At 32.3% G+C, this 25,480-nt stretch overlaps 1 protein-coding gene and 1 pseudogene across 1 annotated transcript in view; both read right to left on the minus strand.

Moving 5' to 3' along the window:
* The window catches only part of DYNC2H1 (dynein cytoplasmic 2 heavy chain 1), a 279,710-nt gene that overhangs the window by 230,033 nt on the left and 24,197 nt on the right, over positions 1-25,480 (minus strand). The window contains exons 19-34 of the mRNA XM_045556812.1: positions 22,492-22,607; positions 21,397-21,524; positions 19,411-19,560; positions 17,818-18,023; positions 16,759-16,914; positions 16,556-16,670; positions 15,868-16,038; positions 14,433-14,815; positions 12,656-12,788; positions 12,441-12,558; positions 9,340-9,452; positions 7,245-7,364; positions 4,021-4,171; positions 3,392-3,597; positions 1,754-1,936; positions 992-1,174 (exon numbers count right to left, since the gene is read on the minus strand). Of these exons, the coding sequence (XP_045412768.1) occupies positions 992-1,174; positions 1,754-1,936; positions 3,392-3,597; positions 4,021-4,171; positions 7,245-7,364; positions 9,340-9,452; positions 12,441-12,558; positions 12,656-12,788; positions 14,433-14,815; positions 15,868-16,038; positions 16,556-16,670; positions 16,759-16,914; positions 17,818-18,023; positions 19,411-19,560; positions 21,397-21,524; positions 22,492-22,607 (2,632 nt within the window). The remainder of the gene's footprint in view (positions 1-991; positions 1,175-1,753; positions 1,937-3,391; positions 3,598-4,020; positions 4,172-7,244; positions 7,365-9,339; positions 9,453-12,440; positions 12,559-12,655; positions 12,789-14,432; positions 14,816-15,867; positions 16,039-16,555; positions 16,671-16,758; positions 16,915-17,817; positions 18,024-19,410; positions 19,561-21,396; positions 21,525-22,491; positions 22,608-25,480) is intronic.
* Positions 13,421-13,530, minus strand: LOC123643178 (annotated as a pseudogene).

The following is a 25,480-nucleotide window of genomic DNA, read 5'->3' on the forward strand; positions in this document are numbered from 1 at the left end:
TTTATTTTTGTTTTAATTATTATTAAGATGGAAAAGATGTGATTATGTTTAAAAGCTGATGAGGAATTAGTAGGCTGAAGCTATAGCACAGGAGATAAATAAGAGAAAGTCCCTGGGAAATAGATTCCAAACCATGGGTGGAAAGATCAATATTGGCTGGGAGAAACGACAACACTATCTTTGTAAGAAGAGAAAAGGAAAAAAAGTAAATGTGTAAGTAACTAAATTTTGATGGCAAAGAAGTAATTCTCACTTAATAATTTCTTCTCTTTTGTTTGTGAAAAAGGAGTTTAAGCATCATGTAAATAACATATTAACAATGTAGAATTGGTCTTACTTTCTTGCGCTACCCTGAAAAATTTGTATTGTGAAATATTATGTATAACAGGATAATTTCACAGTTCTTATAACTTTCAGTACATTGAGCATTACACATTATATACAAAAGTTTATATTTTCTATATAATAAATTTACATTCTAATGACATGAATGTATATCTCCTATGAGGAGAGGTAAGGAACAGAAGAACAGCTAAGTGCTTATGCTTTTAACACTTACAAAAAATAGTGATCAAAAACATGTGCTTCAGATTTAGACACACCTGGATTCAATTCACAGTTCCATTACTGACTCTTACTTATCAAGTTCTAGTTTCTTCATCCATAAAGGAGAAAAAATACCTCAAAGGATTGTGGTAAGTATTAAATGAGACAACACATTAAAGCACTGTGCACAGTGCTAGCACAGATAATATAATAGCATACATAATATAAATAACTGAATTATTCAACATTGAAAGTTTAAAGATTAATGGTGAAAGTGGGACCAAAAAGGGTAAGAAATCTCAGATACACTTTATAGGTAATAAAGCTTAACACATTGGTCACAGAGTAGAAACAAGGGTACCAGGAGAAATAAAGATAGAATATTGCCTGTGAGTAAAGCCAAGTCTTATATTTTAATTCTTAAAACTCTCAACATATGCTATACCTCCTTGCCAAGCAGTTCACATACAGTTCTATGATTCTTCAAAGCATCTTGAATTGTCTGGATTTGCATAGACACTGCTGACAGTACAGATTCTTCCAGCCTATTGAATTCATCAAAACAACCCCATGCCCCGCACTTCACCAAACCGACAAATATTCGTCCCATTGACTTCACATCAATGCCCTTAAAAACAATAAAAATTATATTCAGTAACAAATAATTAAAATATCTGACAATAGCTTAATATTTAAAATCACTTATTAATAAGTAATCATTTCACCCATCTATGCCTCTTTTGCTCTTTTTAAAATAGGGATTAAGTAGCTACTGTTTCAAAATCCAAGGTGGTTTCAAGGAATAAACAAAATAATGCATGTGAAAGGTTCCGAAAAATACACAGAACTAAACAAATATAAGATTTTGTTTTAGTTATTCTTTAAGTCAAAATATAAATCTTACATAAAATGTTTAGAAAATAATCATGAATTTAAGATTTTTCTTTTTCTAGTCATCATTCTCCTTAGTATAATAAAAACACTTTTCTACAATGTAACATAAACCTTCGTTCTGTATTTAAACTTATTTCTTTGCAATAATTCTCCTTTAAAAAGTTTTGGGACCATACTATGTGCAACTTCTCTCCATTTTACTTTTCAATTAAACAAATTGTCTTCAATAATTTAAAAGTAGAGTCATTTTTAGAGTATTTCATATACTAGTGAAAACTAATCCAAATGTTATTTTAGTATTTACTCATTCTACCTCATCGCAATTAAAAACCAAAACTTGTCTTCCAAGAAGTCCACCTAAAGCCTTTACTGATTCAGTTTTTCCAGTTCCCGCAGGTCCATAAGGATTTCCCCCAAGTCCCATCTTCATGGCTTGCGTGAGAGTTAAGTAGCACTTATCTGTTAATGGAGTATAAACCAGCTTGGAAGCATTGCCCTATACAAGAGAAACACAAAGTCCAAGTATTCATGTGCATTTATAAATATGTATACACTGTGAGATTCCAGTTAAAAAGCTAAAAATGCAACAAATAGGCAAAAGTTTTTAACACAGAAAAACACCCAGAAGTTTTCCTGGTGAAAAAAGCTTTTTAAAGCACAAACTTGAATTTACCTTAGTTATTTTTTAAGAAAGTGCTTCATTCTATCCTCAATTAAGACATTGTTAGGTTTCAAAATATTCTCTCAAGTTCTTTTTTGTTTTTGGTGGACAAAGTAAGACTTTAATAAAAAATATACTTTATAACTTTATGTGAATAAACCCAGTCTATATTTGTCTATATCACACAGTCTAAAAACTTGAACTATTTTGTGACAAACATATTCTAGTCTCAAGGTTACAAGAAAAGAGTCCTGGGCACTATTTGTTTTTAAATTTCAGAGTATTATGGGGTTACAAACGCTTTGGTTATATAAATTGCCTTTGCACTACCCTAGTCAGAGCTACAAGCATGCCCATACCCCAGTGTGCACTGCATCTGTTTCAAGTTCTTAATAATGTAACAAACTTCTAAGGAAAACAAATCCAAAATTATTATACAATAACCATTCAATTTCATATTTTAAAATTCACATAAATTATTTCCTTGAATTTTATGATCTCCACAAATCAGAACTACTTTGGAGACCCCAAAGTGTAATTAATTTGAAAAATTCCTTATGAAATTAGTGATTTTAACATGTCAAGTGATTCTCAAAATTTCTACTAAACTGTAGAGAAGACAGATTCCAATTCCAGCTGCAATTTACAGGATTCTTCCTCAATTTAGGTAGACAGATTTGGGCCCCAAAATACATTTCCTTTTTGCAGAGCCCACTGGCAGCTCTCCTGACGTAGGCTTAACAAAATTGTCAAAAGACAATTAGAATTAGAATATAATGACTGATTCATTATGATACAAAAAGGCAGACAGGAAATAGTTGAGCTTTTTGAGAACAAGTTACATGAACTACATTATTTGTTGAAAATTCTTTTATCTTACAAGCTAAAAACATTTAGCAAACAGATTTCAGCAAATCTACAATTGCACTCATTTTGTTCTTGTATAAGGAGCCACAAACTAAATTGCTTCTACTGAGGTTGTCTATTTTCAATTCTCCTTGGATTAAGGATATCTTTCAAATTCTATATAAATACCACTCTAAGAAAAGACACATTTTAGAGAACTCAGTACCACACTGGTGATATTTTCACTTTTTTGTAAATAGAATGTTTGATTTTTCTCTTACATGATACCTTCTTAATTATGATAAAACAGAAAAGAAGACAGCAATACAAAAAAATTCTTGAAAAATTACTACTTAAAAGTAATTATTTCTTCCAATGGCAAATTTCCTTTAAAGTAGATAATTTCTAAATGGAAAAATAAAACACTTCTGCCACATGTCATACCTGATATTCATAAGTATACTGAAGTTCAGAATCCACCATTTGAACATAACATGTGTGATCACTTTTCATATAGAATCTAAGTTGTTTTTTCCAAGCCCAGTCTTCAGTTGTATGAACCTGAACTTGGTTTAACTGCTTCACCACATCAATGTTATGAATAATGTCAAGAATTAGGGCTTTAAGTTTAAGCTCCAGAATGCCTGATTCTGCATACAAATGAGAATAATTGGAGAAAATGTTAGCCTGCGACTTATATACTTTATGCTCATGTGTACAGGTGATTTCTGAATGAATTTAAACGGTTATTTCATGACATATATGAATGGTATAACAATATGAATCATGCAAGCCAAAAAAATGTCAAATCCACCAGTAAAAAATAAGAATTCTAATGTAATAGTTAAGGCATCAAAATTCAATGAGAGAGGAGTTACACTTCCACACTCAAAGGAGTAAGCACACTCCACTTTGTTTCTCCCTCTGAATGCAGGTGTAAAACCATAATTTCTAGCATAACCACTAAAATATGTACACAGTCCAAAAGACAATAGATAAATTAAGACAGGATACCAAAAAAATGCTCAAATAACCCATTAAAAAGGGTAGAAAAAAGAACATTTTTTCCATACCAGTATTTCCTGGATCCTCAGAACTTGTATCAACATTAGTGTAGTGCTCTAACTTGTTCACCAGTTGTGTTTCAATCTGATGAAGACTATGATCTTTAATAGCATTTTCTATATCTTCAGTGAATTTAATCTGCTCTGCCAAGCACAGTATCTATTGAATAAAGAGAAAAAATATTTTTAAAAGGTAAATTTACTCAGAAATATTTTGTAAATTTAAGGAAAGACACCTTTTTCCAAATTGCCAATTGTATATTGGACTTCTCCATCTGAATGTCATATGGGCACCTCAAATATTAATAGAGTAATACAGTAGCAGAAAAAGCACTGTGTGAAACAGCCAAGTCTACTTTTCAGAACTCATCTCATATTACACTCTCTACTACAGGCCTATTTTCTGGTTTTAGAACCCACCAAGCTTATTGTAACCTCAGAGCCTTTGTACTTTCTTCCCCTGACTCTTCTCATAAATGGTTTCTTTTCAACAAGTATGATACAAAGATAGCAAAGTATCATGTATCCTATTTAATAAAAGGGCAATCTTATAGCAATTCAAAATAATTTCTTAGTATACTACTGAAGTCTACAATAGCAAAATTTCAATTTTTTCTTAAATTAAGATCTTAAATTAAAAACTAATCTAATTAAGATTAGTTTTACAATCTAATACCGATAAATAGAAACCAGCTATACATCAAGGCAGATAGCTTTCTGTTAATAGTACCAATAGAGCAAGGCTACTGATAAAGCAAATTATACATTTAAAGACCAGCCTTTGAAAACTTGTATCAAAATAGTTTCTTACAGTTTTTAACTGAACAAGGAAAACTGATATCCTCCTTTAAACTAAAAACATGATGCACCATCACAGAAAAGCAATACACCTGTTGACCAATTACTATTGAGCAGATTGGTTTTTTTCTGATACATACCTTTCAGCATCCAGATGAATATCATCAAATGCCTCTATCATATTAAATCATTTAGTTATCTATATATGCATTTTATAACTTATCACAGCAGGCTAAGCTGCTGTCTTGCTCTAACTTAAAAACATTCTATAAATATTGTATTATGGTTCTTTATGGAAGAGAAAGCCAATTAGTAACTCTTTTTTAAGTAAGTCATCTCCAATACTTTGTGGTACAAAACTCACCAGCTTCTTTAATCAAGTGCATGGTGAAGCATTTAAACAGAACCAAATCTGCTTTTGAGAAAAGACTTTGCTCTTTCATTTTCATATGAAAATGTTCACTTCCCTACCTCCAAACCTAATACTCCTATATGTGGATTTCCTTTCAGGCAATACTACTAAATTTCTATATTATAACTGCACATGAATAATCTCAATTTTTTAGTAATTTTTATTTCAAAATATTAGGGAGTATGTGCTCTTGCTACATGAATTGTATAAAGCTGAAGTCAGAGTTTTTAGTGTGCCCATTTTTCACAGTCTGCTACATAATTTCTGTGAGAAACTAACAGAAGTGATAGTCAAGATACAGTCTTGGGTTCTCAAGTCACATTACCATTAAGATAGCTGGACAGGCACTAATATTATTAATTACCTAAAATGTAATTGCCACTAAGATGCTCTGCAAACATAATATGATATGACCTTGAAAATGACATGGTAATATAGGTACTACTATACCCTCTTAACTAAGAACAACTGGCTAAGGCAGCATTTAAAGTAAGGTCATTTTCTTTCCACTTTACCACACTGCCACCTTCCCAGACCCAGAAAGTACCTTCCCTACGTTATTCTAGGTCTTTACAAAAAAGGAACTGAATTATCAGTACATGATAACCTGTATCTAACATCCATGTAACTGTTTATACTACACAATTCCCTTACATAAATGCTCTTGAGATAAATTTTGCTTAGCATTAACTGCTAATAAACAAGAATTCATTTTGGCAGACAATGAGCCATTTACATTTTTAGTAGTTCACATTTTTACTTGAGAGTTCAAGAGCCTAAAGGTAAGTTTCAGGCTCAAATCCAGCAACTCTCTTTAGTCTCTATCTCTCATTATGTCTCCTGCTATAACTGTCATTTCCATAACCCAATAATTGTGAAATTTTTGCTTTTGTGAACTTTTTTACATTATGTCTTTTTTTCTAGGTTGATTTAAATCCTATCTAGAAGTTGACAAAGTACTAGGAAACATTTTCAGTGGTAATAAAGTAGCTTACCCTGATTATGCAATGGCATTGATTATTCAGTGATGATTAATTTTGTTTTTCTCTAAGAACTTAAGATTCTTTTAAACAGATTTTAATATGCCTCAAAATGCCAAAAGATACAAAAGGCATGTTTGCAAAAATGGCTCAGAATCTATAATGTGCCAAGCTTCTATACTTTAAGAGAACCAACATAAAAACCTGTCCCAACAGCTACTAAATTTTTTAATCTGAAAAGCAAGTAACTTTGAGAGTTGTTGGGTAGATTTTTCTAAGAAATCACAGAACATTCCAATGCCTACCTTCCACAGTCCCTAAGAACTAAAGTTTCTGATGACATACACCTATAGTGTTAGTTTGGACCAAACACTGAACAAGGCAGGATGTTTAATACAAGTTTTAGTGCTATACTTTGATATGCCCTGGAACAAATTTGTGAGCTACACATCTAGTATCCAGTGTTTCCAGGGATGAACTCCTATTAACACTGAGCTGCAGCAATCTCTATAATCTACCATGTGACCTAGCTCTCAAATGTCCTGTCAATATTCCAGTTCAGTGTTGTGACTATATTTCAGACCTGTACTAACATCCTGCTAAGCTCCTGCCAGTACCAACCTCTTAGATGGTCTCATGGAAGGGGTGGAGGGTAAAGAACAGCAGTGTTAAAGATCTGTCCCTCTCCATCAATGATGGACTAATCATCTGGAATCAGGATGCCATTACATGCCTGATTCCATCCTCTCCATTCCATTTACCACTGGCCTGCGTTGCTTAAATCTCACCATGCCTTCTGCATGAAAGCATCTGCATTATAGCAAATTAACAGAGCTAGAACAGAACATTACTATCACGCAGTGCATCCCCCACATTTTATAGCCGACAGAACTGAGACCCAGAAGTTAAGCAGTTTGTCCACGTAAACTATTAGATAAAGGGAGAACAAAGATGACACTTATCTAAGCCTCCCGACCTCTAGGTCAGGGATGTTCCCATGATACCATGCCAATCTATATTCCTCCAGACATAAGCCCCCTTACCTGTGAAGGGAATAGAGATGGGTCAATTGCACCTTGAGAACTTTGCCCAGCAGTAACACATTCCTTCAACAACTGTTTCAAAGTTTGCTTCATTTCCAAGGCCAAATCATTCAACCAAGCCTGAGAATAAAATTAGAAAATAATATATACAAGACATAAAACAAATATATAATTTATCATCTGACCCTGTTCTTTTATTTCAAGAGAGGTATTATAATTTCTTATGACTATCACACTCCCAAAGTGAGTTACAGCCATTTAATTCTTTATTACCAAATGGTTTAAATAATTTGAAGAAAATTTTTTCACCTCTTGGGATAACGTGGGTGTGAAATCTCATAAATTTGTGACTATCGCTATCATGACTAGACCTATAAAAACCAATATAATATGAACATTGAAAAAGTAACCCATTCATCGAATCAAACTAGATAACTGGGCCAATAAATAGGGTCAAAATGACTGGCTCAGTTCCCTGGCTCATGCTATTCTAGTGATCTCATATTAAGAAAAGTTGGAACCATTGGAAGGGATTGCTTCATCAGGGTAAACTGTATTATTTGGAGGCTTAGGTCACCTTATTAAACAAAATTAATTTGTTTCAAAGTCAAAACAATATATTTTTCCACTCACTTGATTATAGGTAAAATAATAAAAGTAAACTTAAGTTAAAATAATAATGATTAATAGAAACAATGGTGAATATTAATATTTATGAATTACTTCTTAAAAGTGTATCACTTGCAACAAAATATAAGGGCAAAAACTACACTCTTAGTTTTTCATCATTACTTACTTAAATTAACTCTAAGTTCTAGCTTTTTTTTCATCTGTAGAGCACTTTTCAGTACTAAAAATAGCCTGACACTTTGCCCAGCTCAAAAGCCACTGTAGCTAAAGAGTGAGAATCTATCTCTCACTGCAAAGGCTACAGAGACATCTACTCTGCTAATCATCACAAGAGTTTCAGCTTTTCCTTTGCTGGCATAACTGCCTTAGCCCATTTGCTAAAACTTAAACTCTTCCTCTCTCTGTAGTCCCAACAAAGCTGCAAGAGAGGAAAACAACAACCATGAAACTCTTAATCAAACATGATAGCTACTTAGCAAAACTTCTATGCTTTCAATCACCTGATATATGTACTCAACATCCAATAAAATGTTGAGGTCTAACCAGGAATAGACATTTTGCAAGGCTGTATGGTTGGTTATGCGCATAGGGTACGGTCCCTGACTTCTAGTTGGAAGATAACTTTGGAACCTGAAAATTACAATTCAATGTGGTACAACCTATTACTGGTTGGTTTTAACTGTATGCTTGTAATAGGCCTTTGATCAGTTCACTTCCAGTCCCACAGAAGCAGTTAATCAATAGTTGTTCTATAAATGCACTAGTTTCAAACTTACTTTTCACTTAAATCAAAATATACAATTCATATCTTAAAGAGTAAAGTGAACTAAAATTCATTGAGTACTTAGGTTCCAAGCACTAGATAGTGTACTTAAAGCCAATTATTTAACTTTCAATAGAAAGTCTTTGCAACAGAGAGAAGTTGAGCATCCCTATGACAAAAATCTGAAATCCAAAATGCTCCAAAATCTAAAACATTCTGAGCTTGACATGCTGCTCAAAGGAAATGCTTATTGGAACATTTCAAACTTTCAGATTAAGGATGCTAAACCACTAAAACACAAATATTCCAAAATCCAGCTAAATCTTGAAATCCAAAACACCTCTGGTCCCAAAAACTTCACATAAGGAATACTCAACCTGCAGTGAGATTCCCATTTTAATGATAGGAAAATTCAGACTCTAAGTCACATAGCTAATAAGTTTTAGAGCTAATATTAACGTCCAAGTCTTTTTGACTCCAAAGACAAAGTTTTTTCATAATTACATGCTGCCTTCCAAAAACTAAAATCTCATACTCTTTTAATATCAAAACACTTTGAACCTAACAAATCATTGTTTAAGATATGAGTTTCCTAAAAGACTTAAATTAACCAATTTTATCCTCCAAATTGACTAAACTATTTTTGATATAAAGTTCATACAGTTTTTTTTCTATTTTCACACTTGAAAAAGAATTACTTACCTCTACATTATTTGATAGAAGAACTTTATTTTTAAAAGGTACAACTTCTCCCTCTAAAGATTTCATTGCAGTTATATGTTTTGATTCCTCATCAAAGCACACACTGTTAATACCTGTAATATAAAAGCAACAATTTAAATGCAAGAGCATTAAAGATATAATTATTAGACATGACATATATATTATATAATGTATACTATATACCCCATTAGATATTGCAATGTAATAGAATTATAAAGTATACCACATATGTAATGTTCCTATTGAGGAAAAAAACCAATCATTCTTTCGTTTTTTATGAGACAGAGTCTCATTCTGTTGCCCGGGCTAGAGTGCTGTGGCATCAGCCTAGCAGCTCACAGCAGCCTCAAACTCCTGGGCTCAAGCAATCCTCCTGCCTCAGCCTCCCGAGTAGCTGGGACTACAGGCATATGCCACCATGCCCGGCTGATTTTTTCTATACGTATTTTTAGTTGTCCAGATAATTTCTATTTTTTTAGTAGAGACGGGTCTCGCTCTTGCTCAGGCTGGTCTCGAACTCCTGAGCTCAAACAATCCACCTGCCTTGGCCTCCCAGAGTGCTAGGATTACAGGCGTGAGCCACCGCGCCTGGCCCATTCTTTCTTGATAGACATTCTTATCACTAATCTAAAATATCTCCTATCAGTATCTAACTATACGTGACCTGATTCATTGGTAGTTTTACTGTTTATTTTGATATTTGTATGTTTGCTTATTCATTCATTCGTACCATGTTCCAGAAAGAATGTTAGGCAACCTAATCAACTAATAATACATACCAATCATTAAGAACGGTCCTAGGGCTGGGCACCATACCTCATGCCTGTAATCCTAGCACTCTGGAAGGTCGAGACAGGAGGATTGCTTGAGCTCAGGAGTTCAAGACCAGCCTGAGCAAGAGCGAGATCCCATCTCTACTAAAAAGAGAAAAAATAGCTGGGTGTGGTGGTGCGTACCTGTAGTCCCAGCTATTCAGGAGGCCGAGGCAAGAGGGTTGCTTGAGCCCAGGAGTGTGGGGGTTGCAGTGAGCTATGATGCCACTGCACTCTAACTGAGGCAACAGAGCAAGACTCTGTCTCAAAAAAAAAGAACTGTCCTAACTTTCATACATTCTTGATGGGAATGTAAAATGTTATAACCTCTTTGGAAAATGATTTGGCAGTTTCTTAAAAAATTAAATACTTCCTATATGAGTTAGCAATTCCACAATCAGGTATTTATCCAATAGAAATAAAAACATATGTCTACAAAAAGATTTGTATGAATGTTCACAACAGCTTCATTCATAATAGCCAAAAACTAGAAATAACCCAAAGTGCCCATCAACAGGTAAATGGATAAACTGTGGTACATTCAAACAATGGAATACTATTCAGCAATAAAAAGGAATGAAATACAATTGCAGGTATCTCAAAAACATCATGCTGAGCAAAAAAAGCGTCACATAAATGAGTGCAAAGAATACATACTGATGATTCTACTTACAAGTATTTCTAAAAATGGCAGAAACTAATCTATAGTGATAAGAATCAGATCAGTGCTTGCCTGGGGCAGAGTGAAGTGGATGAGGAGAGGGGCAGGAATGACTTCAAAGAGGCATGGGGAAACTCTCTGGGCTGATGGGAATGTTTTATGTCTTAATTGCAGTGGTAGTTACACTGGTGAATATAATTTGTCAAAACTCCTCAAACTACTTAAATATAAGAAATGTATGTAAATTATATATCAATAAAGTTTATTTTTAAAGTAGTAAAAACCTTTCCTAGATAAGGTAGTAATAGCAACCATTATAGACAATATTAGATACAAAACAAAAAAAAAAAAGAGGAAAGGGGAAGGGCAAATACGACTCCTCCTCCCAAATTTGATATCACTTCATAGTATATAAAAAACTTGAACACATTACCTCATTTTCATCTTCAGAAAAAAACGTTTAAGTTATTATTTGCAATATAAGAAGAAAACTAAATTTCAGAGGGGTAAATTAATAACTAATTAATAAATGGTAGAGACAGAGCTTTGATGTAAACCTTCTGACTCCAAGAGCTTTCTACTACCGCCCATTGCCCAAATCACAGTTACACATATAAGCACCCTAAAGCTTCAGATACACAGAGTTGGCAAATATTTCTGTAAAGGACCAGAGAGTCCTTGAAGTTTAATGGGCTATATGGTCTGTGTCCACTACTCAACTCTGCACTCATAGCATGGAAGCAGCTATAGACAATACATAAAATACTGAGCATGACCATGTTGCAACAAAACTTTATTCAAAAAACCACAGGTAGTGAGCCATATTTGGCCCATGGCCTATAGTTTGCTGATCCCTGATTATAAGTGAAAATGATGAAAGTTTTTTACTTCTTAAATTTAACTTGAAAAATATAGCTCTTTTCAATAGAGCTGCTTGCTTACAGAGGCATTAATTTGCTTGCTCTTTCCAAGCAAATGAAATATTTCAAGAAAATCATAGTCATTTTTGTAACAAATCTATTCCATTTGCCATTAATAAATACCCTATTAAAGTGGTGCAGAACATCAAAGCATACCATACTAATTACTTTACACTTTTCCCCAAGTAATCTCACCTATTTCCACAGTTTGATTATTATCTCTATACAGATGACTACCATTTCTACATCCTCACCCAGGTCTCCTGCTGAAAATAATTGCCTATTGAGTATCTCCATTTGGATGTCTTTCAGGAGACCTTAAACTTAATAATGAAGGGGCATATTCTCCTTCATTTTCAGGCCTTTGCACAGACTATTCTATCTGCCTGCCCACGTTTTTTCTAACTAATGCCTATACATTCTTCAAATCTCACCTTAAATGTTACTTTCTCCATGATGCCCTAGAACTGAGCTAAATGCCCTCATAGACATAACTACAGCACCACAACAGGAACTGTCACACTGTATAACATTTATCAGCTGACTAGCTTGTCTCCCACATTAAATTATAAGTTCTTAGACTGTATGAATTGTATATTATTCAATAGTCTACTCAATAGCCTAACATTATGCCTGGCACACAGCTGAAACTCAATAAATATGTGTTAAATAAATGCTGATACATACCAGCAAATAGCTTCTTAAGGTGAGACTGAATCACTGATGGGTTAGTAGACTGGCCCAATATTTCTAATAAGTCATCATCACCAATAAAATAAAATCTTGGGAATGCTGAGCGTTTTTCCTAATAAAGATAAAAACAAAAAATAGTTTTCTCTTTTCAAATAATTAAGATACTAAGTATTTCACAATGTATTACATATAGATTTTTTAAAACATGCCTCCAAAAATTCATTTAATGATTTCTGACATCTTTGAAGCTGATCAAGTATCGTTAGTAGAGAATTTCTGATTCCTGCATGAGTAGTTAATGTTGTGACTCTATTGTCTTTCTTGATGTCATTCATTATTGACCTACAAAACAAAAACATTATTTCATATGTATTTTAAGTTTTTTGGCTAAGACATATTAAGACATTTTCTTTTTGCCTGCTAAACACAAACTAGATGTAGCACTTATAAACAGTAACATTATCATTATACTTCTAATAAATAATACTAAAAATAATACCTCATTATTTTTAACTTTCTATATTACAAATTCTTATATTTTTTATTCACTAAATATTAAGCCCTACCTCATAGAGCTAATGTTCCAGCGACAATGAAAGACATTAAATAAATTTCTCAAAATATTTAAATAAAATTACAACAGATGCTAAGAAGTAAAAGTATAAAGTATGGTTGAAATGGCTAACAGTGCAACCCATGACCTAGGACTTCTTTGAAGAAGCAAATTAAGCTGAGTTATGAATGCTGAATAAAAAGAAAAAGTCAGTGAGTAGGAGGTAAAGAGCTTCTAGCAAAGATCCTGGGAAAGAGCTAGGCATATCTAAGAGCTAGGCATAACTAAAGACTCGAGTCACTAAAGCAAAAATGAGACCAGCACAAGGCTAGAGATATGAACAAGGAGCAGATCTTGCCTTATCCTTAGAGCAATGGGAAACCACTTTAAAATTTTACTTACAGAAGTAAAAAAAAAAAAAAAAAAGAAGCGCTAAAACTCCATTTTTTTTTTTTGTTTAGGACATATCAGATATTAAACTGATAAGAACAGATACTATACTTGATCTTAGCCAAAAGGATAAGCAGCAATGAAACTGCACTTTTAAACAATTACTCTGGCTGTTGTGTGAAAAACTTATATTTAAAAGCAAGTCAGAAGATGAATGTAGTAGTCCAAGTTGAGAGAGACAGTACTTTAGAACAGAATGGGAGAAGTACAGATATAAAAGGTGTTTGGTTCAAGATATATTAAGTAGGTTAAAATCAATAAAATTTGGTAATTTGATGTATGTGGAAGTAGAAGAAAAGGAGCTATCAAAGATATCTACCATGTTTCTGCTTTCAACAATTAGGTAGTACCATTTATTGAGACAGGAATCACAAAGAGAAAAGATCTATGGGAAAGGAATTAGGGAGTAAATTCATGAATTCAGTTTTGACCTGAGGATGTTTAGTAGAGTTGAAACTCAGAAAAGAAATATGGGCTGTATATATAAATCAGGGAGATTTCTAAGGAGAGAATATAGAGTGACAATGTGTAAAACTAAAGGTTTGGAGAGAGCTGAAGATTAGGAACTAGGAAGAGAATCAGAGATATAGTCAGAAAACCAAGAGAGGAAAATATTACAGAAGCCCAGGGAAGAGACTTTCCAAGAAAGAAGAAATGCTCAATTCTATAAAATACTAGTAAGAGAAAAAGTAAAATAAGAAATGAAAAATGTCCATTTATTTAAAACAGGACAGTAACTGGTGATTTTAGGAAGTATATATATTAGGTAGAGTAGTATGGTAATGACAGAAACCAGACCAAAATGGTTCAAGTAGTAAATGCTTGAGTGAGGAATAGCTTCTCAGAAGGATTCGCTAGAGAAAGAGCTTGAATACACAGAAGATACCAATAGTGTAAAAGTAATTAGCTTGTATTAAGCACTTCACAATATGAATGAATAAAAAACTGCTATATGTGTCTATGTCTTATTTAGCTATACTGACCTAAAATCTTCATCAACTCTGTTGAAGCGTGTCTGTTCTTTTGGTAATGCTCCACGGCCAAAAATGGGTTCCAAATATACCCACTTTCTCTGAATATGATTTAAATTCTGTAGGTACTCATCTAACTCTGCAAGTTTTCTTTCCCAAATTGACACTTTATCTTCAAACCCTTTATAATAAGGAGAATCCTTTAAGGACTGAAGAAGGCATCTATTATCTCCAACCTGATTTACTATATCTTTCCAGTCTTTAATCAGCTTAATAGTTCGACTTTGGCTGTCTTCATAATCAATCAATGTAAACACTGCTCCAACTCCCCAAAGATCAAGTTCACGTAAAGCTTCTCTGATAGTAACTTCTCCTTGTGCCCGACTATTTAAATCCTATATAACACAAAATATCCATATTTATTATTTCATTATTAATTATCATATAAATAAATTATAAAAATACACTTTATAAGAAAATATGTTTTATCTGGCTTTTCACCACAAAGCAAAAAAAATTAAATGGATATATTTTACATGTAATCTAAAAGAATTACTGACTATTTTATCAAAGCATATCAGGTACTAAGCATCCTGATTCACGTTTTCAAAGTATATACAAAGTTCTGCCTTATGCTTTTCACTTCTACAAAAGAAAAACAGAAAATTTAAGCATCTATCACAAAAGACAAAACTAGTCTGGCTTATTTGAAGTTTTATAGACAAAAAGGCCAAGATTTGGAAGAATGAAACTTCAGAAATGTTACTGTAATCTTACTGTAAATTCTAATACATCTAAAATAATTAACAATCAACTAGAGTTATTTTCTACAGTAGTCATGCTTTATAACTTCTCGAGATTATCTCTAAACACATTCCAGGATTATTAATAAAAGTAAAGGTTTACTTTTTAGATAGAAAATAAAACAATTTGACATTGAGAGTCCTTATATTTTTGAATGGCCAGAATGCAACATAGAAAGTCTGCCACTTATGATAGAATTATGAAAAGTTTTACTTTTACCTGAGACCTTTTCTAATCCTGATTAGCAAACTGGGTCTTGATTTAGCTCTCTGGATTTTTGTAAATTCTATTTGTAACATAACACATGATTTTAAATGTATGTTATCTAAAATTATTTGTATTTGTTTACTTTTTGATTAAAGCTGACTCCCTTCTTCAAGAAAGACTTTTTTTGTATTTCATATTTTTTCTTGCTCAAAGAAGGGATTTATACTATATTATTGTGTTTACAACCCCATACACAGTGCCAGACAGATTCAGAGACATCACTAATGAAAGAATAATGAAATAATGGAACATCGTCACTGTCTTAAGAAAGAGAAAAAAGTCTAACTTGATATTTTATTTAAACAACAAAATATGAAGCAAAATTGTATATTAACAAAGTTCAGATCTATGGGATATTTATAAAAGTGATTCATACTTTAAGGTCTGCAGCTTTGGCTACAATTGTATCAGCTACTCTGAGCAAATCACCAAACAACAATTTCTCTAGACTAGTCCCCCTAGGAAGGCCAAGCAGACGAAAAAGGTCCAGCCAGTGATCTGGAGAAAGATGTTCCCCTCTCACGTATTTCAATATAGGAATTACAATCTGTTAAAAAAAAAGAAAAAGAAAAAGGCATATGTATACATTTATACAAATATTAGCAAAATGCAAATTAGTATTTATTTTTATGGTTATTAGCTATCAAATTTTTAATTAATCCATTATGTTTAACAGCCTTCAAATCTATATATGGTTAAACAAAACTGGATAAAATTTTTTATTAAACATTACTGTAGATACATGCAAATTTCCCTTTGTACTTTAATATATTTTAAAACATGAGAGAGAATATTTCTATTTGTATTATTTTATGATATGACCCATGTGGCACTAGGCTATACAAACACTTTATTTTTTAACTTTATAAATTTCTTACTAAAACTTCTTTCCAATTGGTAGCAGAAACATCAATTTCTATGGTTTACTGTTTCCTATTTTTTCATATAATGAAATAATTGAAAAACATGTAAACTAAAATTTTAGTTCAGTCACTACATAATAAAAAGATACATGAAAGCTCCAAACTCATTTTTAATTAGTAGAATAAGTAAAACAATCTTACTTTATATTTGTCAACTTCTGATTGTAATTTCACTGTCATTACTGAATGTTCTTCAATCTTCCTTAATCTATCATGCCAATTCATCAAAAATTCCTCAAACAGATATGTCTTAGTCCTATAAAATACCAAAAACATATCTTAAAATTTATATCCAATAACAAAACTACCAAATTATGAGTCTAAATATTATTTTTGAATCAAACCGAAAAGTAATCCAATCTTCATTGGCCATTTCCTGAAATCCTTGCTGAAATTCTTCATAAAGGGCCCAAATTTGTGCACAGCTCTCAATGTCTTTAGAGATGCTATATGCCAGAGAGAAATTAGGCTCTTCTAGTCCAAAATGATGGCAGTCATCACTATAGAAACAAAAATTGAAACATTAAATTTTAAAAACAGAATAACTGTTAAGTAACAACAGTTATTTAACTTCATTCTGTGTGTGTGTGCATATGAATGCACATGTGTGTGTATGTTTGACAGTGGAGATAGACAGTAGGAAACTACCCATTTTATATGAGAATTTTAACTACATATATATGGGCTCTCTGAAATTCATGAATATGCATTTTTCCAATGGAGTCAAAATCAAGTTTGTAATATATAGAGATTTTTATGTATAAATGCCATATATATGTAAATATTCATGATTATATAAATCTATTTATTAATCTGAGAAGAAAATAATCTCAGTTGAAAGGGCTAGCTTCTAGATTATAAAATACACTTAATCTAATTGGTATAATGCCATTTAATAATTATGGAAATAAGACTTCCACTCACATATGAAAGCAATTATTTTATGGACACATCTGCTTAAATAGACCAAACCTAAAGCAGTGTTCAAATTTAACTCCTTGCATTATTATAAGATGAACCAACAACACATTTTTAAGTCTTTTGTTATTATTTTGTAACATTCATTTTTTTTGCAGAGATACTGAAAGTAATTTTTCCAAAAATTTTATATACTCCATTTTTAAATAGGATGCGATCACAGAGAGTATTCCAACACCGTAACATAACTTTTAAGTAAATTTAATTTTCTATTCTATTTCTAGTCATTTCTTGAAATTTGCTTTAATATCCTTATATAAAACCATGACTAAGACAGCAGTAACATGAATACTTACTATTTGTATTTTAAAAACTGAAGTTTATGAGGAAAGGCATTAAGACAGCAAATATAAGAAAATTATTAGCTTAATATATATAAAACCATTTTTCAAAATGAATACTATCAGTTTTAAAGAAAAACATACACCAGCTTTTTTCTTATGACTTCCAGATCATCAAACTCAATTTTTTTTTCTTTTATTGACTTTGCACTTTTATCAAGAGTATTATGTTGGCCAGCTTCAATAATATCGTCACCAGGTTTTAGTTGGTCCCAACGAGCTTTAAATTTTTCCAGTTCTTGATAATAGATCTGAAGACGTGATTTCACATTTCCTTTCATCACTTCAATCTACAAGCCAATAGAGTTTAAATAACTTAATGCAGCAGGGTAAAATCTCACTTCATTTTCACATTCTTATTTCCAATATTTTCTATTTAAAAGTGAAAAAATATTAATACTAACTTTTCAAAGGATTGTTATTTTAATTATTGATTCCAAGTGCAATACAATAATTCAGACATAACCAGACCATAAATTCACGGTAACAAGAAATAACCGTCAAATATCATCCTTAAAAAAGGCATTCATGTGATTAACCATACCCACTCCAACTATCAACAAAAGTGATACAATAAAAAAATGTTTGTTCGATGACTGTTGGTTGTTCTACCTGAGTATATAGCTGCTAAATTAAGGAAGGCATTTCCTAGTCTCCCATGCAAGTAAGGGCCGTAAGACTTACATTCAACAAAACATAGGTGTAATAGATGTGTAACTTCCAGGTTGTGCCCTTACAAGACAGATGGTACCCCTATCTCTTTCCCCCTTCCACCTTCCTACTAAGGTAGCAACTATTAATAAATGTGGTAGTAACCCACTTAGGACAATACCCTAGAGATGGTAGACAAATAAGATTAAAGAAACCTGGATCCCAGACAAAGCTATAGAACAGAGGCACAATATCAGCTTACAATGTAACGTAAGAGAGAAACTTAAGCTACAACTTTTTGGGTCTCTATTAGAATAGTCAAACTGATATCCTAAGAAATTTAGTAATTTAAGAAAGAACATGAGTTTCAGAAATAAACTTAAGCCATACCCAGTAATAAACAATAAATTCATTCATAAGACTGAAAATAATGTTACATTTCAAAGGGACTAGTTTTTTCTTGGTATGATACGAAGTAAAGAAAAACAATGTGTGGCCGGGCGCGGTGGCTCATGTCTGTAATCCTAGCACTCTGGGAGGCCGAGGCGGGCGGATTGTTTGAGCTCAGGAGTTCGAGACCAACCTGAGCAAGAGCGAGATCCCCATCTCTACTAAAAATAGAAAGAAATTATATGGACAGCTAAAAATATATATAGAAAAAAAAAATTAGCCAGGCATGGTGGCATATGCCTGTAGTCCCAGCTACTCGGGAGGCTGAGGCAGGAGGATTGCTTGAGCCCAGGAGTTTGAGGTTGCTGTGAGATAGGCTGACGCCACGGCACTCTAGCCTGAGCAACAGAGTGAGACTCTGTCTCAAAAAAACAAACAAAAAAAAAAAAAAAACAAAAAACCATGTGAAACAATCATCATTTATATAAAGTATTTTACTATAAAAGTATTAATGGAGGTCAATTTCAACAGCAGCACTAAATTCTTATAAACCTGGGCTATAAAAGAATAAAGCAAGAAATCTTAAGTGAGAAAAATTACATATTCATTTTAATAAAATAACTAAAAGGTTCTTACCTGATCTTTAATCATAAGTTGGTGACTTTCCATCATCAACTCAAATTTATCCCACTTAGCTTTCAGATTACTAATTGTTTCTAAACCTCCACCAGCCACAGTTCGTAAAAGTTTGTTTTTATCTTCAGCTTCTTGAAATAAGGGCAAAATCTAAAAGTTCAAAAAAAAGTGAATAATAATTTATTTTATCAAATCTCCTATGATACCATTTATTTTAATTTTTGTTTCATGATTTTTTTTAAAAATCAAGATTTTTGCCTTTAAATAATTTGTGAAATTCCTGGATATACTGATTAGGCAAAAACAAAAAAATTCCTAGATGTAAACTTTCTCATGGTTATTTATTATTATAAACAAGCTCAACAAACTCACTCTAACATCAGAGGTTAAAAGAGTTAATAAAGAGATAATAAAATTAGTTAAAAGAGACAATAAAATTAGTAATAAGAGACTGAGGGAAATCCATAAAGACAATAGGATAGCCATTCAAAGTAAAGTTTTCCTTATAATTGTCCCATTCATAAGAAAATGCTAAAGAGGCTTCTAAAAGAACTAAAATTGGTGATTATCTAAGAGCATAAGTTAACTAAATTATTCTTCTTAATAGAGAAGGGAAAGTCATGAAAAATATACTTAAGAAACATATAACCGAAGAAGTGAAATTAAGCTCCTACATTCAGGATTTCTAGCTGAAATGCCCTAAATTGTGTACACTTAACAATTTGTTAAACAGTCTGTGTGTAGGTCAACAGGTGCTAAACTGCTTCAGTTGCCTCTAAGCCTTTTAAAGCACTGTAAAACAAAAGTATCCTATAATAATTAGTACCTGTACTTTTACTATGCAGCAAAACAATAAAATCCATTTAAAGAGTTTTAAATATACTGTACATGCATAATAAAACAAAAGCAAAAGAAATTCAAATATATGTCAATGACCAGTTTGCTATCTCTGGGCAGGATCAGTTTCATCTGAGAAACAGAGAAAAGCCAATGGACCAATAAGCCATATTGTACTAGGAGAATCAATAAGAAAAGAAAAAAAATAGAGTAGGATTTTAATTTCCTACATATAAACAGAACTTAGGTTAGCCTATAAAGATATTACAACAGTTTCCTGGTCTACCTGCCTCCAGGTAGACATTCCATGAAAACAGCACATTCACAGCTGCATCCCCAACTCCTAGCACAATGCACAGAATATACCAAATGATTCATAAATATCTGTCAAATTAATTAATAAATGTCTCTGCACTAACAGCTACAGCTCATAACCATTCCTTTTCTAGTTAATTCCTTTTACTAGACAGATAAATTATTTTATTTACCTTTAAACCCTCTTTTATACCTTTAAGCCTATCACATAAAACTTCATAATTCCTTCCACCAGAAAGATATTTATTCACTTTTAAACTCTCTTTATAACTTTAAGTCTATCATATAATAGGGACACACAAAAGTTGGTGTACTAATTTGAATTATTTTTCCTTCTTGCTCTAAACATAACTAAAATTATCCATAATATGTTCTATGAAACTTCGACTTGTTTATTCTGGGCTCTAGCTGTGGATACTGTTTTTATGAATCCTTACCACTCTCTCATCTTTATCTTTAATTATGAGCTCTTCTACTGTGGATGTGTGTGTGTGTGCGTGTATTCCTAATTCACCTCTAACTCCATACTTCAGCATCCTAAAATTATGACCCTAAAAGTAACAGCTTGAATCATTTTAAGTTTACACTTAGTCTAATAGGCCACATCATAAAACAGACTGGAAATACTTCTGAAAATAATACTAAGCATTACTGTTTCTGTTTCATTACACCAATATAGCATCGAGAGTCCAATCATGAACTGACCAGTTGGACCAGATTATTGTGGACCTTTTTATAATGTTGAGATGATTTCTAAATAATCACACAAAATTACCTAATTTAAACATTTCTAGCACAGTACAAAAACTAATAACTTTAATTTGTGATTCTCACCTCCGGCTTCCGTTCTTGTAGCTTACTATATTGTAAATTTGCATCACCTATTTCTTCCACAGACTGGGGCATAATTGTTAAGACTTCCATAGCCTCAGTAACAAATGTATCAATTTCATGTAAGTGAGCTGAATAGGTAACATTGAAATATAAGAAACAGTTATTACTACCACCAAAAATATTCCATTACATAATTCCTAAATCAAGGACTGTTTGAAGTAATCACTATATGAAATACATTTAAATCTCAAATTATCATTTGCTTGCATAAAACAAAATTTCAAGATGTGGAATAAGCAAAGAAATTTCTTCTCATGAAAGTTTAGTTGTTTCACATTGTATTTAAAATTTTTAAGAAAAAATTAGGCCAGGCATGGTGGTTCACACCTGTAGTACTAGCACTCTGGGATGCTGAGGCAGGAGAATCGCTTAAGGCCAGGAGTTCAAGACCAGCCTGAGCAACAGCAAGGCACCATCTCTACAAAAGTTGCAAAACTTAGTCAGGCATGGTGGCATGCGCCTGTAGTTCCAGCTACTTGGGAGGCTGAGGCAGAAGGATTGCTCCAACCCAGGAGTTCGAGGTTGCAGTGAGCTATGATCATGCCACTGCACTCTAGCCCAGAAGACAGAGAAAAACCCTGTCTCAAAAAAAGAAAAAAGAAAAAATTAAACTGTACTCATTCTTAGTAAATTTTACTAAAATTAAGGAAGTTTTTCAGTCTTTTAAATGATGAGCTAAAACATCCGTTTAAAGAAAAGAAACAGTATGATGTGTTAGAAAATAGTTTGTCATTTGAAGTACTAAGGAGAAAAACATTATACTAGAATTACCTACCTTTCTCAGTAACACATGCAACCAACTGATAATAGCTCTGACTGCAAATACTAGGGATGTCTTCAATTTTTAGACTTAAGGTTTGAACATGGACTTTCCTACTTCTTTAAAATTATCATTTTGAGAAAATTTTATTTCATAATACTTTCTAGGTCAGTTTTGATTTTTAATCATCACTGAGATTCATATTTTATAACTATCAAAGTATATGCCTCTACAAATAAAATTAATTAAAAATAAAAATTAAAAAAGGTCTTTACCCTGGATGGACTTCTTCAAAGAAAGAACAAGCATATCAAATAACTTCTGGATGAGATCATCAATCACAGTCTTCACAGGGCTGCAATTAATATTTAAACAATCTACCTTGACAGTGCTGAAAAATGTCAAAGGACATATTTTGACATGAAAAAGACAAATTAGAGGAAAAGAGTCTCAATATTATAATGATTTTGTGTAATATATTTTAAAATGTAAGTCAAAAGTATTATTGTAATCTTTAAGCACGTTTAGATTTAATTTAGTAAAAATGCCTTATACATACTATTTTGAAGTTTTTCACTGAACAATGATTTTGTTATAATACTACTATTTTAATCATCCAATTTAATACCTTTAAAAAAGGCAGCACATTATGAATTACTAAACTATCAACAGATTATATTTAAACATTCATAAGCTCCTATTGTCCTAATTGTCTCTTATTAAATAAGTAATTATACTTATTAAATATTAGATATTTATAAAATAAATTCACTATCTTACAGCTAAAATACAAACAATAATAAGAGAAAGAAAAAATATAGATAGAATGTGAATATAGATTATTGAGGCACTAAAACAATAATACAATGAGATACTGCTTTATACCTATCAAGTGGACAAAAATATTACATAATGAATTGTTAATTTGTATCTTCAATTGTGTAGGCAAACAGAATTCTCAGAACTTTTGGTCAGAGTATAAAATAATGTAATCTATATAAACAGCAAATTGTATATCAAAAAATTTTAAAATAGGCACATCTTTTGTCTTAATAACTTTATCTTTAGAATTTATCCTAAGAAAATTTTCAAGGCAGACTCTAAGATTTATATACAAGTATTTTCATCAAAACATTAACCATAATAAGGAAAACTTAGAAATAAGCTAAATAGGCCGGGCGCGGTGGCTCACGCCTGTAATCCTAGCTCTGGGAGGCCGAGGCGGGTGGATCGCTCGAGGTCAGGAGTTCGAGACCAGCCTGAGCAAGAGTGAGACCCCGTCTCTACTAAAAATAGAAAGAAATTATCTGGCCAACTAAAAAATATATATACAAAAAAATTAGCCGGGCATGGTGGCTCATGCCTGTAGTCCCAGCTACTAGGGAGGCTGAGGCAGTAGGATCGCTTAAGCCCAGGAGTTTGAGGTTGCTGTGAGCTAGGCTGATGCCACGGCACTCACTCTAGCCCGGGCAACAAAGTGACACTCTGTCTCAAAAAAAAAAAAAAAAAAGAAATAAGCTAAATATAGGAATGGCTAAATAAATTTTTATATATCCAGATAATTGAAAATCACATTTTTAAGGAATAGCAAAATATTAATGAAATAGTATTAAATAAAAATAGTGGGATACAGTATGATCTCAATTTTGTAAGGATATGTTCTAATATGTCCCAAACATCAAATATTAATAGCAAGTACCTTTGTATTTTTCTATATTTTAAAAAATTTATAAAACAAATGTACTATTTTAATAATCAGAAAAAAAGGAATATAGTTTTTAAAAGACTAATTCTTTGCCTAGCACCCTAATGCAAATTGTAATGTTCTAGGCAAAGAGAATATTTTCTCACTCATCTATGGAAAATCTCATACTTAAATTATACAAAATTTAAAAAAGGATCTGAAACTTTTGATCAATAAGGTTATTTAGAAAATTACTTGCCTTTTCTAAAGCATAGAGCCTGGTAAGATCCTTAGAAAGCAACTTATAAGTATTAAGTACTTACAGTTTTATAATAAAAACATAATTTTTTCTTAAGGCTCTATTTATTTATTCTCAATCGCTCACGAGCTGGAGAGGTTTAAACTAAAGTTCTTAACCACCAAAAGCTGTAAGAGCCAATTTGCTTAATATATGAAGGTATATGATTTACAAAATCCCAACATATAAAGAGTCACAATTTCTGATATTTGATACATGAAGACAGAGGATTTGGGAAAACCTAAAAAATTACATTATACTGTATTGTGCTAATGAATTAACATAAAATGACATAATTATAGCAAAGAAGTTTTATTCAGTGACAATAAAATGCTGCGGACACAACTAACATTAACATTTCAATTGAAATATTCATAATATGTTTGAGATTCTGTTCAGCCATATCTCATTATATATCAAAGATGCCTATCCAAAACTTATTTTCTTACTACTCTACCTGAAATACATCATTAGAATATGGCTTTTCTAATCTTGTAGCATATTTCCAAAAAGTACCAATAAAATAAATCTCTGTGTGTTTGTGTGTCCATGTATGTGTATATTAGCTTAAATAAATGTTAATTTGTTAGCAAAAAATAGCAAAATGGAAAATAGAATGACAATACAACAGGCATTCTTTTTGTTTTATTCTGTTTAGAACTTTGGCAAGGAAGCACAAATGGGAAAGCTGTCTACAATAAGGGACAAACAAATAGTAGAGGTAGCAGTAGAGGTCCTTGAGCAGTCAGGTGACAGCATTACCTCAAAGAAAACGGGCAAGACTGGGATCAAAGACAGGACCCAACAGAGAAGAGAAACTTCATATGCAAGCAGAACAAAAGCACTATTTTTTCCTTACTTCAAACTAATGTTAGTGGCACTACCATTACCCAAATCACCCAAGCTCAAAACCGTAAGTCATTTATTTCTTTCTATTCCTCATGCCTCATCTTCCTCCAATAAATAAGACTTCTTAATTCCTCATAGTATTTCCTCCTCCCCATTTTGAGTACCAACAACTTAATTCAATTAATTATCACTGGTCTTCTGGATGACTGACTGACAGCCTGTCAGCCTCCGGGATCTCTTTATTCTACCACATAACCCATTATTTTAAGACGAATCTTCCTAATGCTCAGCTTTGGTACTGACACACTCCTGTTTAGAAACCTTCAAAGGCTAACCACTCTAAAATGAATAAAATCCAAATTCTCTATTTCAGAATATGAGACTCTTCCCCGATCTGTACCTTATGTACTCCTTTCCAGGATCATCCGCTCTA

Source organism: Lemur catta, chromosome 7, assembly GCF_020740605.2.
Source record: "Lemur catta isolate mLemCat1 chromosome 7, mLemCat1.pri, whole genome shotgun sequence".
Classification (NCBI taxonomy): Eukaryota; Metazoa; Chordata; class Mammalia; order Primates; family Lemuridae; genus Lemur; species Lemur catta.